The sequence below is a fragment of the Sus scrofa genome, chromosome 6 (assembly GCF_000003025.6).
Source record: "Sus scrofa isolate TJ Tabasco breed Duroc chromosome 6, Sscrofa11.1, whole genome shotgun sequence".
In the NCBI taxonomy this organism is placed as follows: Eukaryota; Metazoa; Chordata; class Mammalia; order Artiodactyla; family Suidae; genus Sus; species Sus scrofa.
In genome coordinates, this window is record NC_010448.4 from 90115267 (window position 1) to 90133382 (window position 18116).

General features: G+C 51.5%; 1 protein-coding gene across 1 annotated transcript in view; it reads right to left on the reverse strand.

Annotated features, from left to right (window-relative positions):
* Window positions 1–18116, reverse strand: part of CSMD2 (CUB and Sushi multiple domains 2) — a 646642-nt gene that overhangs the window by 336929 nt on the left and 291597 nt on the right. Inside the window, 1 exon segment of the mRNA XM_021095859.1 lies at window positions 930–1042. Coding sequence (XP_020951518.1) covers window positions 930–1042 — 113 coding nt within the window.

The following is an 18116-nucleotide window of genomic DNA, read 5'->3' on the forward strand; positions in this document are numbered from 1 at the left end:
CCCGGGTAGGCCACACTCTGCTGCATAAAAGGATGGGCTCTGGACTCAAAAGGTGGGAGTGCAGATGGCCTTGGGAAACTGGCTTAACTTTTCTGGGCCTCAACTCCCTTGACCCTCAAATGGGGTTGGTGACAGCATTTACTTCACAGGGTAATGATGAAGATTTAGTAAGACGATGCTGACCAGGAGCCTAGCACAGTGCCCGGCTCTCAGGAGGCCCACGGTATAAAGGTTGTGATTAGACTGGCCAGAAGAGGGGCAGCTGGGGGCACACAGTTCTACACGATTCGAGAAGTGTCTATCCCTGGGCAACAGACCACAGCGGCAGATAGAGACATGTGTTAGGGGCTACATGGGGGCTTGTTGTTACAATGGCTCTTTATCCTGACCCATGAGATGGACTGCCTCGCTCAGGCAACATCCTGTCTTCACGGCTGGTGCCAACTTTCCCAAGACGATGAGACACTTCCCCCCTCGCCGTGGGACACCACACACCTCCAGCTTTCTCAGGATTACGAGACCACCCTTCCGTGAGACACCTTCAACTTTCTCATGACTACATGTGACCACCAGAGTTCAGCTGCAGGTAAAGATAAACCAAACTCCCCCCGCCTCAGGGAATCCAACTGCCCATCCCTGGGGTACAAGAAGGCCCTGCGAGAAGGGCGGGGGGCTGGCTCTTCTCAAGGGTCAGTCACCTTCTCCCCTTTCCCCTCTAATAAATTTTCTTCTCTTTCCCTCAACACCCAGCTAGTTCTCTTTTTCTCCGCGATCGCCTCACAGTAAGCAGACCCCTGGGGCTGCAAATCAGAACAGCGCAACAGAGGCAAGAACACATGGCAGCCACATCGGCCCCATTTGGGGACAGGATGGCTCCAGGTGTCCTGTCTGCTGCTGGCCCAGGAAGCACCGCAGCCCGGCCCGCCTACCTTGGTACTGGGCACTGAAGCCGCGCTGCCGGTGGTTGCCGTCGGACGTGAAGTGCAGCCGCAGCCAGTTCTTGCTGCTGATAACGGGGGCCGGGAGGCTGGCTCCAGTGAACCTGTGGGGATAGGAAGCAAGGGGTCAGGGACCACGGGTGGTTGAGACGGGGCACCCAGGAGTCTCCCCACTGCCCAGGCATGCTAGGCCCTCTGCCCAGGCCTATCAGAAGGGGGTGCTGTGCTGCCCCAGCCGCCCTCCAGGAGGCTGGAGCCTGAGGTGGCTCCTCTAGGGGCTCTTCCCACTGCGATGCTGCAAGGAGGGGGTAATCCTTCAGCCCCGGAGCAGGAGCCCATTCCTCTACCCCCAGCCGAGGTCTAGCCACCCAGGAGAGAGGCGCAGGCCCAGGCAGGTGTCCACACACCCACCCCCAGCAAAGGTCCAGATCCCCCAGCAAAGGTCTAGCCACCAGGCAGAGGACCAGCCCGCGCTCTCCAATAGAGGTTCAGCACACCCCGCCCCCAATCCCAGGCAGAGGTTCTGCTACGGGGCCTCCGAGGAGTCAATCACCAGGCCCTTGGACTCCTCTGGTTCCTGCCCCTGTCCCTGCTGCCTCCACAGGAGCCCCCAACCCCACTCCCACACTGCCGGGCTGCCCTTCCTCCCTTAGACTAGCTTCCTCTGCCTTCCAGCCAGTCCAGCTCAGTGGGTGGAGCACCAGGGTTAGGGTTAGGGTTACTGTCCAGCCTCTCGACCAGCTGTGTTCTGAGCCATCTTTCAAGTCAATCAGATCTTTCCTCCTAGAGTTGCTCAGAGCTCAAGAACCTTCCACGGCTCCCCAGTGCCCACACAAGACTGGCTTTCCCCACTTTCCACCCCCTCCCCTGCTTCTGCTCAATGCTGGCCCTTCCATGGCAGTCAGGCCAAGCCCCAGAGGCCACTCCTGGCTCTGCTCATTCTCCTGCAGCCCAGGAGCCCCTCCCACACTCTCCTCTGCCCCACGGCCTCCGGCTGGATGCCCAGTATCTTCCCGCTCCTCCCCCTTCATCTGAATCAGGTACAAAATCTCCTGAGGCTTCCCCTTAGGCATTATGGCCCCTCACTCTTGGCCCCCACCCTGCCCAGACACCCTGCTTACACCCAAGCATTCCAAGCATTCTCATTTTCCATGCCTTCGCCTTTTCTGCCTGGAATATACCCACGAGTTAACCTCTCTCCTGCACCAGCCGTGTCACCTGAGATGACTTCAGAATGCCCTCAAATGCCATCTCCCCAGGAAGGCCTTTCCTACTCTCCTCTTTGGCTCTAAAGCCACACAGATCTGGGATCAGATCCAGGCCTCACGACTTACTACCAGTGTGACCGAGGACCAGTTACTTGATCTTTCTGAAAATGAGAAGAGTGACAGCAGCCTGGAGAGCTAGTGGGAATAAACGAGAGGCCTTATGGGAAAGAAGCTTGGCCAGTATCTGACACATATTAGCTCGATAAACATAAATTTCCTTTTTCCCCCATTGTGACGCCATAGCATGTTATTCAAATTATAATTCATTTAGGTGTGTCTCTCCCTAGGATAATGCCTCAAAGCCTCAAAGAGGGCAGTGCAGCCCAGGGAGGGGGTGCTGGGGCTCTAGAGGGATCAGCTGTGTTAGCTCATGAAAATGACTTAAACTTTCTGTGTCTTTATCTGCAAAACGAGAATAATAATAATCCCTCTCTCCAAGGGTTGCATGGATTGAATGAGATGATACGCAGAAAGGACTTTAGCACCATCTCTGGCAGACAGAAAGCTCTTGGCAGCTGCTATTTTATTCTTCATCATCTTTATTCTTCATCTTTGTGTAAGCACCTGACACGATGCTTCATATAAAGCAGGTGTGTCAGGCTTCCAGCAGAAAACAGGTGGCTCAGTGACAGGAGAATAATTCCAGTTGAATGAATGGACTCTTTACCATGGGGAATGGGGCAGTATCATGAGGCTTGTGGGGGTGGGGGTGGGGGTGGGGGTGGGGAGCTCCCTGCTGGTTACCACTCACAGACCTGAGCAGGAAATCTTTATCCCTGAAGGAGAGAGCGGCATCGAAAGGGTCACCTGCAGGACCCAGATCTTCAGTGGCTTGGAACTATAGCCCATTTGCACAAATCCCACTGGGAGGGAGCAAGGAACGAATTCCCAGATCTCACTCTCCTACCTCCCCTCCTTCAAACTACTGCTGCTGCTTCTGTTGATCTGGCCCAACTGGAAGCCAGAGGGCACAGGAACTACACTGATGCAGACTCACGGGTGAGTCTTCCTAAGCGTGGAACAGGGTGGAGAAGGGAGGGGGATGATCTGGAGGGGCCGACGGAAGAGCACCGGTGGGTCTCCATAGACGTGCGTCAGACAAAGACACTAACCAAGGAGCTTCAAAGCCCACAAAACTAGAGTTTTTACTAGAATGAAAATGCTGACACACACCCAACTCCAGGGATATCACCCATTTTGCTAGGGTAAGAGCTATTCCAGAAACCAATTACTGTATTTTACCAGATCCCATTTAAAGTAGTTTATTACAGGCTGAGTCATTTAAGTGTTCTAAGGAGCCACAAAGAATATTGTGGATTTTTCCCCCTCAGGCCAAATTCAATTCTATCTCAATGACAAAGCTTGGAAGCTATTTACATAAGGGAAGTGAATAATTCAGAACCAAAGACCCATTTATTGCAAAATGGAATGAAGGGAGGGTGATGGGGTCCCCAGAGCAGGACCGGAGTAAAGATCCAGGTGCGAACAGGAAGTCAGGGAGGCATCTTTAACCCCCAGATGCACAGTCGAGAGGAGCCCGAAGGGACACTGCCCATCTCCCAATTCTCCCCCACCTTCCCTTGCTCCTAGGAATCCTGTCACCTGTTAATTCCTGAGCCTTAAACTCTCAGGGTCTGGAGCATCTCTACTCTGTTCTGCTCCTGCCCCCTTGGACATCGACATGCGTTTGCAAGTTTTCCTGGCATCTTCGATCAGAGAATGGGAGGCTTAAGAGTTGGAGTCATCACGTCAAACCTTGCAGCCATGACGGTGCCATGCCTCGTTCAAAAGTTTCCAGTGAAGGAGTTCCCGTCGTGGCGCAGTGGAAACGAATCCGACTAGGAACCATGAGGTTTCGGGTTCGATCCCTGGCCTCGCTCAGTGGGTTAAGGATCCGGCGTTGCCGTGACCTGTGGTATAGGTTGCAGATGCTGTGGCTCCAGCGTAGGCTGGTGGCTACAGCTCTGATTAGACCCCTAGCCTGGGAACCTCCCTATGCCCTAAAAAGACAAAAGACAGAAAAAAAAAAGTTTCCAATGAAAAGGACAAACTAGTGACACACACACAACACATAAAGGATGCTCAAAAGCGTTAGGCTGCGTGATAAAATAGTAGATAGTGTGTGATCCCATGTATATGAAACCCTGAAAAGACGAACCTACAGTGCAAGAAAGCAGTGGTTGCCGGAGCAGAGGGGAGGTACAGGTGCAGCTGCTAGGGAAGGAGAACAGGGGGCCCTTCTGGGGTGATGGGAATGTTCTGTAACTTGAAGGAGAGGGTGGTTCTATGGCCTGTATGCATTTGTCAAAGCTCCAAGAACTGTGCACTTTAAATGGGTAAGCTTAAGTAAATTATACTTGAACAGAGTTCATTAAAAACAAATCTTCAATAGCTCCAATCCTTAGTGTAAGAGACCTTACCAGGGCCCACAGGCTTTAGAAAAGCCAGTGTGTCTTTACCTCTCCTGTCTCCTCCTCTCCTTATGTGTGATGCTCCAACGTGCAGCTCTAAACCAGTCAGGCCCACTCCTGCCTCAGGGCCTTTGCACTCGACAGTCCCTCTCCTCCCTGCCTGCTGGAGGGCTCTTCTCCCACACCTCCACCTGGCTCACCCTCTCACTTCCTCAAAGCCTCTGATCAAGTGTCACCTGCTCAGTGAAGCCTACCTGGTCTGACTTGTCTGCCGTTCCCCTCTGAGCACATCACACCCCGACCCACATGCACACGCGGATATGCACCCCGTTCTCCAGTCAAATACAAGACCTTGTGTGAACCAGAACACATGCTGCTTTTCTGTGCTTCTCTGCCTTTGCACTTACTGCTCTTTATCCCTTTCCCCATTGCACCTCCTGGCTGCACAGAGAGGTTAAGAAACTTGCAGAAGGTCACACAGCTATCAAGTGGCAGAAGTGGGATTCAAACCCAAACCATCCCACTCGGAATCTCTGTCCTCTGTTGAGGCTGAATTCCATGCTGTTCCTTTTCTTTCCCTTCCTCCTCGCCCTCCAGGATCCTCTTCAATTTTGCTCCCTGTCAGAATCATAATTAAAGAAGAGAAACACAAAGAGAGAGTCTCCCCTTCAAAACCTTTCTGTCCACATTAACTTCACTATGGGGGGCCTGGGGAATTCCAAGTTCGCCCAGGAAATTGCTACCGTAGTACAACATAAAATGTACTTAAGCAATTATGCTCTTTTTTTTTTTCTTTTTGGTAAATTGACTTCCGTTAAATGGGGCTTCATTAATGGAATCTGGCTTGGGGAGAATAAAAAAAAAAAAATCACTCCCTTTAATGCATGTGGTTGATTATAGAAAAAGTGGCTTTGAGTTCCTCTGCAGAAAGCTCTAAGCTCTGCTTTCAGTAATAGAAGAGCTCAGAGCTGATTGTGTGGAAAGCATTTCTTTTAAAGAAGCTTCTTGTACAGTCAGGATATTGGGGTGCTGAGACCCCCCAAAAGATGACAGCAATGACTCTGCCAGAATTACTGCCTAACTTTAACCTGAGAGGGAGGAATGTTAGGAGATTTGGGTTTACATCTCAGCATCCCTGAAAATGGACATCCTCAGGGAACATTCATTCATTCGTTTACTCTCCAAGCACATACTGTGTACAAGGCACTGTGCTCACCAGGAGGAGCCACACCCACTGTGGTTCCCTGCAAAGCCTGTAAGCTACACGGTTCAGCCTCCGCGTCTCCTTCTCTCAACAGTCTCCGTGCCTCGGTCAATAGCCTCTGGCTTCTGTGCTCCCAGTGCATCTCCTATACGTTTTATCTCTTTTTTTGTTTTTTTCCTTTTTCTTTTCAGGGCCACATCTGCGGCAACATGGACGTTCCCAAGCTAGGGGCTGAATCACAGCTGCAGCTACCAGCCTACGCCACAGCCACAGCCACGCAGGATCCGAGCTGCACCTGCGACCTATGCCACAGTTTGTGGCAATGCCAGATCCTTAACCCACTGAGCGAGGCCAGGGATCAAACCCACATCCTCATAGACACTATGTTGGGCTCTTAACCTGCTGAGCCACAATGGGAACTTCTGGGCTTTATCTCTTAACCAGGCTACATGCACAGCCTGGATCTGACTCAGGCTGGAAGGATCTTCTGGTGCCAAGCATAAAGCACCCCTCCATCCCTCAAGCTGGCAGCGGAGAGTGTGACATACAGTACTCCCGAGCCCTCCAACCTTCCCACCTGCTGCCTGCTCCCCTCCCTGAGGGATGGAGGGGACACTGAGCTGCAACCAAGGAAACCCTTCAGGAAGCATCTTGGAGGTGGTGGTAAAGGCCCCGACGCTCTTGTTGGACTCCTGCTCCCTCTCAGCCTTTATTGACTTAGCCCTGAACCCAAGTCTCATCACAAATGATTCCATATCAATCTTCCTTTAGCCAAATGCCTATGACTCTTGCCATGTCGAAATAAACTCTTTCCCCAAGACAAACCCATCATGTTACATATTTTTCAAGAACTGGGTGGCTGCCTGGGGTGACTGCAAGTTCCTTGTGGCTGTGGGCTGCTGGAGTCCGCCAGCCTCTAGACTTATTTTTGGGAAGAGGCCCCTCAGCTTCCCCAGGCTCTGGTTCCCAGTAGAACCTGCCCACCCAGGTGTCGAGGCGGTTCGGAGTGGCCTGAGCCACCCTATAAAAATTCAACTCCCAGTTGCCTACCTATATGTTTTGGGGGTTGTTTTCCATACTCTGAACAAACCACAGCTTCCCCCCAATATTCCTTACTGTGCCCTTGCCCCATGATCTGCACCCTCCTCCCAGTCCCCTCGCCCACGTATCATCCTTAACTCCCTCCATCCCTTCGCTCCCACAGCCACGTGTACTCCACTGCATGACCCACCTCATGGGTCATGATGTGCCCTCCGCCCTATCCATCTTCCATACTCTGTGGGGGCATTGGCTCAAGTCTCTGCCTTGCTGGAAACCCAGCAGCAAAGTTCCACCATGTTCAGGATAAAGTCTAAACTTTTTCATCTCTCTCCTCCCCAGTGAGTTCCACTTTGAGCCCCAGGTACTTTCGTGTCTCCATGCCTTTGCATATGCTATTCCCTCTGCCTTCAATGCCCTTTCCTGCTGCCCCACATGACCACCTGGGGAAATATCACTGATGCCATAAACCTAACCACACCTTTCCTCTCCCTCTCCCCGGCCCTTTGGGAGGAGCTGTTCCCTCCACTCTGTCCCCTCAGCACCTTGGACATGACCCAGCATTGTACTGAGCACAGCAAATTGTAACTATCTTTTTTCTTTTTCCCTGCACCTGAGGCATGTGGAAGTTCCAGGGCTAGGGATCGAACCTGCACCACAGCTGCGACCTGAGCCGCTGCAGTGACAATGCTGGATCCTTAACCTGCTGCGCTACCAAGGAACACCTGTAATCATTTTTGTGGCTTGATGACCCTCTCCCTGATTCAAAGGCAAGCTCCCTAAGCGTGGGGACAGAATCTTCTTTGTCTCTGGTGTGCGTGGCAACACAGCACATTGCCTGGCACACAGAGCAAGTCAGTTCCATAGAACGGGGATTGGCAAACGACGGTTTGCTGTCTGTTTTGTCGGTAGAGGTTCAGGGTCACAACTGTGCTCAGTCATTTACATATTGTCACTTTCGCACTGCCAAGGCAGAGCTGACTAATTGTGACAGAAACTATAACCTGTGAAGCCAAAAATATTTATCTTGCCCTTTAGAGAGTTTACTGACACCAATCATAGATGCCTTGCAGATGAAACAATGGGTTGGTAAAACATAATTTCTAAGTAGGGAGTAATAAAGGAATACATTGAGTTTCAACATTTTATTCTAATATAAAAATACTTGAAGTCGTGTTCTTATTTGCCAGGTCATTTAATGCAGGAGCAAGTTCCTTCCTTTGACCACAGGTTTCTTCCCTGCATTATCTATTATACACAAACTATACCCACGGTGCATTGCTCACCTTTTCCAATTCTGCCACAGCTCAGCCAGTCAACAACTATTTATGGAGCACCTGCTATGTGCCAGGCATTGTGCTGGGCACTGGGGATGCGGCGGTGAACGAGACCGACCTGGTCCCTGCCTCGATGCAGTGGGCTCCGGGGCATGCTGTTCTCTCGCTCACTCACACCTAATATTCAGGAAGCAAGTCTTTTTAGAGACGCTCCTTCATGGAACTGTGCCAAAGCATTCAATTTAGTTTCCGCAGATGCAACTATACTTCCTTTCACACTCATATTTCATCAGTTTATGTGATGTTTAATTTAAGTCGCATAATTACAATAACAAGTATGACTGGCACCAGGAGAGTTGGCAACAAATGCATCAGATTCTCAGAAAGTGCAAGGCCTGGCTGGTGGGAGCACGAAGGGCTCAGGCCTTAAGGGTGGGGTGGAAGCAGCCTGCAGGCAGCCAGCACGTAGACTGCCACAGAGCCTCGGGAAGGAAGATCTATCCAGGCTGAGAGGGTCTGCTCTTGCGGGGGAGCTGCTGGAGGGAAATGGTTAAAGCACTTTTATTACACATGCTTTGTCAATGGATGAATGAATGAAGGGTAACGGCTTTTCCAGGGAGCTACTGGGGGGACATGATCAAAGTACTTTTATTACACATGCTTTGTCAGTGAATGAATGAATGATCAGACAAGCAAATGGCAGCCTCTTGCTTTCGACAGTAGGGCATCTTTTCTGGCTATTTTCTTTGCTATCAGGAGGGTGGGAACCAGTCTTAACATCCTATCTGAGAACTTCAGAGGCCTAGGTCTACTGCCCAGCTCTATCCAAATTCCAGCTCTGGCATTCTTGACAAACAGTCAGTCAAGATCTATTCTGAATGTTTCTAAAGATCAAGAACTTCCCTCCTGGCCAAACTCTCTTGTCCACTCTGACTCATCACCACCCTTTTCAAGCTACGCCTTGTCCATCCATCAGCTGGAGGCTCCAGGACATCTAGTGGGCTTCCTCCCTGCTACCTTATTTTCTCTTGCAAAGAATCTCTGCACTTTCTCCAGCACAGTGCTCATCTCACTGCACATCGTGCAGGGGGATCTGCTTCCCCATCAAACCATGAGCTCCCTGAAGATGGGAGCTGTTTCTTCCCATTCAGTTCTTTCCTCAGGACTTTGTAGAGTGCCTGACACATGGGAAGGGCTTAGGAAACAGCGCTCAGGTGAAGAAGGAACACTTGGAAATGGAATGAATGAATGAATGAGGTCCTGCTGGAGGTAGCAGAGGGCATAGGTGGGGAAAGCAGAGGAAAAGACAGGTGGACAGGGAAGCCTGGGGACAGCAGAGGGGTCGGGGCTCAGAGGCGGTGGGGGGTGGGGGGTTTCATCTTGGTGAGGATGTGCTGCCCCAGTTCCTCGGTCCCTCAGTCCCCACTGTGCTCATGGCAGCTGCTGGTACCTTTTGGGGAAACTCTTCTCATGGCAACGCAGCCCCAGCACAGCAACAGCGGAGTCTGATAATCAGCGTGGGCAAATGTTCCCTATTCCCCAGAAGCAACACAATAAACTCAACAAACTCAACAAATTAGCAGGGTTCTTCGCTGCTCAGCTAATTATGAGCTCCAGGAACCCACACATACCCCATCAGGTAAATGCATCTCCTCCACGCACACTGCTCCCTGGAGGACACGTCTGAGCCCAGGAGGCTGCGGGACGGAGCTCCTGGCTGTGTTTGCTGTTGGGGTGAGAGTGTCATCACCATGTCCTGGGGCTGTGAGCTGGCGGGTGGGGGTGCCTGCTGAGAAGGCCCCCGGCAGTGACTTCCATTCCTACCTCAGCTGCCCAGCGGGCAGGGCTGCTGGGGTGAGGGGTCGCCTGTCTCTGTGGAGAGGCTGTGTCCATGATGCTAAAGTGAACAGAATAGGGTGGGGTCAGGAGAGGGGAACTGGTGCGGGGTGCCAGGCTCTGGACCAGGGGGCTTGTGCTGGATCCCCAAAAACCTTTCAGGCCACGCCCAACTCTCTCCTTTCCTGCCTCCAGGTCTACATTAGGCAGCTCTACTCCTTTTCCAGGGCTAGAAGCCATTGAAGATCAGCCTCCCTCCATCCACCCACAGCTCCTGGAAGGGGCGGCCTCCTGACCCTAGGCCACAGCTGATTGGATCAGGGCAGTTATGTGACTCAAGCTGGGTCAATCAGCTGATGGGACTGGGCTCACACATTGATGAAGAGAAGGCTGGCCTCACAGGCTTGGCTCTCCCAGAGGAGATTTGGGAAGAGGGTTTCCCAGCATCATCTCTTCCACCTCTGTGGCTGCCCTTCACCTATCACTCTTTTTTTTTTTTTCCTGTCTTTTCTAGGGCTGCTTCCTGCGGCATATGGAGGTTCCCAGGCTAGGGGTCAAATTGGAGCTGTAGCTGCCAGCCTACGCCAGAGCCACAGCAACGCAGGATCCAAGCCACGTCTGCGACCTACACCACAGCTTACGGCAATGCGGGACCGTTAACCCACTGAGCAAGGGCAGGGATTGAACCCGCAACCTCCTGGTTCCTAGTCGGATTCGTTAACCACTGCGCTACGACGGAAACTCCCACCCATCACTCTTATAAGATGTCCTGTACCTTGTGCATTCGTCTTCCCAGTCTGACTGGGATTCGATGTAGAAGCAGTCTGGTATGCACAATAAGGTATATGGAGGGATAGGCCAAAGGGGACCTGCTGGATAGCACAGAGAACTCCACCCAATATTCTGTGCCAAATCTATGTAGGAAAAGTATCTGAAAGAGAATGGATGTGTGCACGTGTATAACGGAATCACTTTGTGGGGCAGCAGAAATGATCACAACCTTGTGAATCACCTTAACTTCTATAAAACTGACAAAAAATGAAAAAAAGTACATCTACCTAGTCACTCGTGATGGAACATGACGGAGGATAATGTGAGAGAAAGAATATATACGTGTATGACTGGGTCACTGCTATACAGTGGAAATTAACAGAACACTATAAGCCAACTATAATGGAAAAAGTAAAAATCATTAAGAAATAATACATGATTTTGATGATTAAAATAAAATAAAATAAAAGTAGTCTGGGCCCTGACCAATTGTTGGACCCTCAGCTGGCTGTTTCCTGGCCCCCAACCCAAGTCTCTGTCATTACAAATTAGACTTGAAATCCAGTCTGGAAATCTGAGGGTCCCCATGCCTGAAAATATTAAAGGCCACCCCCACCAGGCTTGGCTCAGGAACAGGACATGGGCATCATTAAGAGCCTGGGGGCAGAGGCACACTCCCACTCTACCTGGAACTTCTCCCCAGTCTCTGTCCAGGTGGAGATGCCCTTTGTCTGGCCCATCACCTGTCTTATTCCTCTACACGAAGGCAACAGACTTAAGAAGGTTAAGGTTTAAAGGCCAGGTCTCTGGAATCAGACAGCCCTGTGTCTGAATCTGGGCTCCACTGTTAACCGGCTGGGAATTGTGGGCATGTGTGGTACGTTCTCTGAGCCTCGGTTTCTATATCTGTGCAGCAGGCTTCCTGTGCTCTTGCTTATAATGTGTCTAGGATTGTGCCTGACACACAGTAGGTGTCTCACAAATTTAACCTATTTTACTCCCTGCTTAGGTCTGAGCAGAGAGGGAAAGGGATCTTACTGGTGCCTTAAACTCTACCCTCTAGAGAACACAGGGAGTAGGCAGGCCTTAGAACAGCCTGGCCTCCTTTCCCTGGGGGAAGTGAGATGTCTGCATCCACCCTGGTGTCAGCACAGTGCAGGAGTAAAAGGGAAGGGCACTGCGTGGTACCCAGCATCGCCTTCCCTCTCTCCCTTGGGCAGCCCCAGCCTGGCCTCCACCAGCTTCTGCTTTCTCAGCCTTGCCCAGCTTCCGCCTGTCACTGCAGAGGGGATCTGCCCCCATTCCAGGGAGGGGATGCCTCGCAGTTGCCTCCTCTGGGAATTACATTTGGATAATACTTCTCATCCAGAGGAAATGTTTGCAGATGGCTTATCGACGAGCCTCCCACGCCAGCCTCTGCCTGCCACTCGACTGCCATTCTGAGTTCGAGCACCCTTGGTGCTTCCCCCTCCCCCTCTAGGAGGCAGCTAGCCAGCCCTGCCTGACAGTTCGGCAGCTCTGAAGCCCTGGCGGAGGGCGTGAGCCTCCCAGGTTGCTAGAGAACCAAATGTCCCAAGGACACTAAGGTCAGTGAGTGAGCTGTCCTCGAGTCAGATGGAGACAGATTCTGATCCTGCTTCCACATCTATTGGCTCTGTGACCTAGGGGAGGTTGCGCTCCCTCTCAGAGAGGCACATCCTCTCCCAGTGGGCATCTCATGGTGCGACTGTGATGACACAAGGTGAGGCAGTGAGGCTCATACACTCCTGTTAAGCCTACAAGATACAGCAGCCACAATTCTTGGCCATCTCTCCATGCAGGGAGGGAGATTCATGGGCGGAGGGACTAACGTTTACTGAGTACAAAGCAGTTTGGGGTAGAGGCCCGTGGGCCTGGAAGGCATCTGTCTGAGTTCAAGTCTCAGCTCTGCACTTCCCAGCTGCCTAACTTTGGGCAAATAACCGACCTATTTGGGGCCTGTGTCCCTATCTACTTAATAAGGATAATGACAGCACCCACCCAGTACAACTCCGGGAGGCTTACTTGAGATAACGGCTTTACAAGTTCTCAGTACAGGGCTTCCATGCCACAAGTGCTCAAAAAGTACCTGCTATCATGAAGGGCTCACGATGGGTGAGTCTATATACTCTCTGAACAGCAAGCCAGAGACCCAGCCATGAGCCTAGGAGAGCGAACACAAGCAGAGGGGGGAGGAGGGAAGACCGGGAAATGGGGGAGGGGAGAGTTTCTATCTTTTCGAAACACTTACCCCCATCACATCTAAGTTAACGGCTTATATTTGCAGTTTCAAGTGGCAGAAATCCAGATCAAACCAGCATGGAGTAGAGAAGAAATTATTAGCTGCTGTCCTCAAACCATAGCTGCCCTCAGCGATGACTAGAGCCAGCAACGCATATGTGCGGGGCCCTCACTCTGTGGCTGTCTCTGCTCCACTGTGTCTGCTGGCTTCACCTCCCTCCATTGCAAGAGGTGCTGCTGGAAGCTGGAACCACGGCCACGCCAACCAGCTCCCTGATTCACCCTTGCAGTGTCACCTCCAGAGAGGAGACGGCATTCTCTTCCCTAGGGTCCAGTTAGAAAAAGCTCCCTGGAAGCCTCTGATTAGTCTAGCTGAGGGGATGTGTCCAGTCCTGGGCCCAAGGGCACGGCTCCTGCTAGACCCCATGACTGGTGTGGGAGACAGTTCTCCCAGTGCTCAAAAGAAGCGAGGGGTGAAGTCCCCGCTGTGGCTCAGTGGGTTATGAACCAGACTCATATCCATGAGGATATGGGTTCAATGCCTGGCCTCGCTGAGGAGGTTGAGGATCTGGCGTGTCCGTGAGCTGTGGTGTGAGTCACAGATGGGGCTCAGATCTGGCTCTGCTGTGGCTATGGTGTAGGCCGGCAGTTGCAGCTCCAGTTTAACCCCTAGCCTGGGAACTTCCATATGCTGCAGGTGTGACCCTAAAAGACCAAAAAAAAAAAAAAAAGAGAGGGGTGTCAGACAGACAAACAGTGTTCACTGTGGTTGAGGCAGAGGCTTGGACAGAAAGATCAGAGGCCACTCTACCTACACTGTGGTAAAAGGGCGGGGCTTTGCCAAGGCCCACGAGGGGTAGCCACTGCTCGCTGTGGGGCTTATCTCCCCAGAGCCGGTCTTGTTCTTGATCTCACCTGCTCCCTCTCTGAGGCATCCTGCCAAAGGGAAACAGGTATGCTTGGCCCCCACCATGCTGACCCCATTCTGACGGCTGATCGTCTGCCCCATTTCCTGTCCACCTGTCTGGGGGGCTGGGCACTGAGCCCGCACTAGGATTTGGCCAGCCTCTGCCCAGGGAGGGGACCCAGGCTCCGCGTGTACCCGCAGATGCTGATACCCACAGATGCTGGTGAGGTTCAGTGGGCCATCCAGGTGAGGCTGCCTGCGGGACTCGGGCATCCTATGAACCCAGGAGAACTTTACCAGATGCCCTTGGCACCAGGATCGGTGCAGAGGAGAAAAGTCTCCCTGGAATCCCTAAGGTTTGGCATTTAGACACCTTATCTCTTACCACCTGCTCTTCTCTGGCAAGACTTGGCCTTGTTCCTTCCCAGCTTCCTCTGCTCCTTGGCCCCAGCCCAAGGGATTTCTTAGATCACCAGTAGAGGCAAAACACATAGCCTTCTAGACTTCCCAGTCCAAGCAACCTGAGTTTGAGAGCTGCTTCTGCCACCCATTGCTGTGACATGAGAATGGAGCTGCAAAGACAGTACAGAAATTTCCCATATACCCTCCCCCGGCTTCCCCTAATATTAGCATCTTACAGCATCATGGTCCATGTGGCAAAACTAAGAAAGCCACATTGTTACAGGACCATTAGCTCAATGGAAGACTTGATTCACATTTCCCCATTTCTTCCACCTACATCCCCTCAGTTTTTGTTCCAGGGTCCAATCCAGCATTTCTCATTTGCCCTGGACAAATTCATCTCCTTTTCTAGGCTTCTGGAGATGATATATCGAAAGCATTATCACCACTTCTATTCAATTACCATGGTCACATCTGCTTGTGACCCTGCCTTCCCCGCCAGTCTGGCTTCTAGGAAATTCCAGAGGCCTTTCTCTACCACCACCTTCCTTCTCTCCAACACTGCTTCCCAATGGTCATCAAGGCAGCAGCCACGCTGCTCTAGCAACTCACAGCTATTTATCGAGGTGTGTGTGCATGCACATGCAAGCATGCACACGTGTATATGTAAATGGTGAATGAGTGAGTGAACGAACTGAAAGAACCCAAGAGCGAATTAATTGGCAAACTAATGAGTGAATTAGTGACTTCATGAGTCAGCGAGTGAGGGAAGAAGTGTGTGAAATTGAGTAGATCATGCTCCCTGCTCCCTCAACTAATCTAATAAGTGGTGGCATAAATTTTTCATCTTTAACGTAACACAAGCAGGGATTAAGAATAGCACAGGAATAGTTACAGACCACCAGCTGGATGAGAAAGATACTGAGTTCATTTCCTATTCCTGCTTTCACAAATTACCGCCAATTTACTACAAAGATTTATTATCTGGCAATGCTGGAGGCCATAAGTCCAAAATGGCTATGACTGTACCAAGGTCAAGGTGTCTGGGGGCTGCCCTCTCTCCGGAGGCTGTAGGGGTGAATCTGTTGGCTTGCTTTTCCCACCTTCTAGAGGTCGCCTCCATGTCTCGGCCTGTGGTCTCTTGCTGCATCTTCACAGCCAACAACAGTCTGGCATCTTCAAATCCCTCTCTGCCTCTGCCTCTCTGCATTTGTCATCACATCTCCGCGTCTAACTCTGACACTCCTGGCTTCCTCTTATAAGGACCCGTGTGATGACATCAGGCCCCCTCGGATAATCCAGGATAATCTTCTCATCTCAAAATCCTTAGCATAATCACCTCGGTGAAGTTCCTTTGGCCACAGAAGGTAACACATTCATAGGCTTCGGGGCTTAGGATTCAGATGTCTCTGAGGAGCGGTGATTCTACCTGCCACAGATACCTTGCTCAGAGGGTGAGTGCCACCACTGATTCCTACAGGAGGAGGGGCAGGGGTGGGGGTGTGTGGGTGGAGAGAAAGCTTCGCAGCCTTTGTCACCTGCCCCCGCCAAGGACTTCGGCTCTTCGTGCCGTTGTTGTCGTGGCCTGGGATGTCTAAGAGCTCCTCACATTTGATGTGTGGCCCCAAATGTGAGAGACACTTGACAGAAGATATGCCAGGACATATGCCACTGCAATTGAGGGTAGAATCTGCCCTAGGAATCCTGGGGAAGGATCGAGAGCAAGGTGCCCCAAACCCTGGGCACACAGTCCTAGCAGCTGGGAGATTAGGAAAAAAAAAAAAAAAACAACTTTATTTTGAAATGAGCATAGAATTGCAAAGCTGGTGCAGAAATTTCCTGTCTACCCCTCCCCTAGCTTCCCTTAATAGTAGCATCTTAGATAAGCTTGGTCCATGTGGCAAAACTAAGAAATCCACATTGGTGTGGTAATGTTCACCCAATGGAAGACTATTCGCGTCGCCCCAGTTCTCCCACTCAGGCCCCTTTTTTGCTCCAGGACACAGGCCAGCATTTCTCACTGCACTGAGCCATCCTGTCCACAGAGTTTCCTCCAGCCTGTGTCGCTTTCTGGGGGTTTCTCCTGGTTTTCTCAAGCCCTTGACCTTCCCGTGCTGCTTAAGTATGTTGCCGACTGCCCTTTAATTTGGTCTAATATTTTCTCACGGTCAGACCAGCCTTAGGGGTTTGGGGGAGGAATGCCCCTAATGATGTGTGGTATCTCATTAGCACATCAGAGCAGGGCAGAAGTGATGTCGACGTGACCTGTTAGCGATAGCCTTCTCTTTGGTCATTTGGTTACGGTGGCTTCTGCCCGCTTCCTCCACTCTAAAGATGCCACTTGTCCTTTTCCATACTCTGTTCCTGAGAAGCAAGTCCCGAGGTCCCGCCTGCACTGGAGGGGAGGGGGCGTGCTTTTATTCCCATCCTTTCAGTGAGTTCATCGTCACCGCTTTATTATTTCACTCTGATCCAGATAAGGTCAAAACAAGCTAGACTTGCCCAAAGTCCCCCAGCTAATAAGTGAAGCTCGAACTTGAACTCACATCTGTCTGGCTCCAGAGGCCACGTCCGTTCCACATCATGTTATCGCTGCCCAGCAAAGAGGCCCTCACCGCCTCCGAGGTGGGAGCTCCGTTCCGGCCTGCCAGGACGGTGTTTTTCAAATCCATCCACGGATGGTCATAAGATCAGACCATGTGTGGGGTGCATGTTCAATCAAAAAATAAAGTAGAGGAGACTATGGCAGAGTAGAATAGAAAAAGACGAGGGTGTCCCTTACATAGTAAGTACAGTGTCATAAAACTTTTGTTTCTGAACTCTGTGCTCAGAGACCTTATCTTTAGGGGGATAAAAAGAGCACCCCCCCCCAGGGTTGCTACCAAGATGAAAGGAGCTGATACAAGTCAAGTGCTTAGAAGAGAGGCTGACACACATTAGGCAGTGGATGAACCTTCTTAGCATGGAGTGTGCATGTGCATAAATGGGTCACGATGTAAAGTGTATTGGTTCCTGGAGACTGCAATTGAAAAGTGGGCAGATACTGGGGCTCCCATTGTGGCTCAGAGAGTTAAAAACCTGACGAGCCATGAGGATGTGGGGTTAATCCTTGGCTTCACTCAGTGGGTTAAGGACCCGGCGTTGCTGCAAGCTGCAGTGGAGGTCACAGATGTGGCTCAGACCTGGTGTGGCTGTGGAAGAGACTGGCAGCCAGGTGGCCCCACCCTGCCGCCACCCAGCAGACACAGTGGTCCCTGCAGACCACTCCAGGCTGTGTGACTGCCCAGCACTTGGGCTTCCAGAAGTTCCATACGCTTCCATTTTGGATGGATGCCTATACCTGCTTTATTTAGCCACCTCCATGGCTGTTCACAGTGGAAGGTTCGAAACATTTCACATTGGTCAGTGTCCTAGCAGGAAACAGATGGCCTCTCAAATTAGAATAATTTGAGGAGTGTTTAGCAAAGAGACTATTTACAAAGGGAAGGACAGGTAGAGAAAGCCACAAGGGAGAGCAGAATGCTCAGAGGCTAGTAAAAGGTAAGCCTTTTCACAACCTCAGCAGGAGGGAACAAGGAGAGGGAACTCAGGAGAGAGTCCTTTAGAGAAGATGGCTTAAGGACAGCCGGGGCCTTCAGTCAGGGGATGGGGAGCCCACTGCTGGTGACCCCACAGGGAGTAAGCCAGAGAGCAAACACCTTGACCTTGACTTCACCTCCCTCCCGCCCTGATCTACTGTTGGGGTCCCCACTGGCCAAACCGAAGTAGGAGCCAAGGGCAGAGCAGCCACTGATGTGGTTCATAT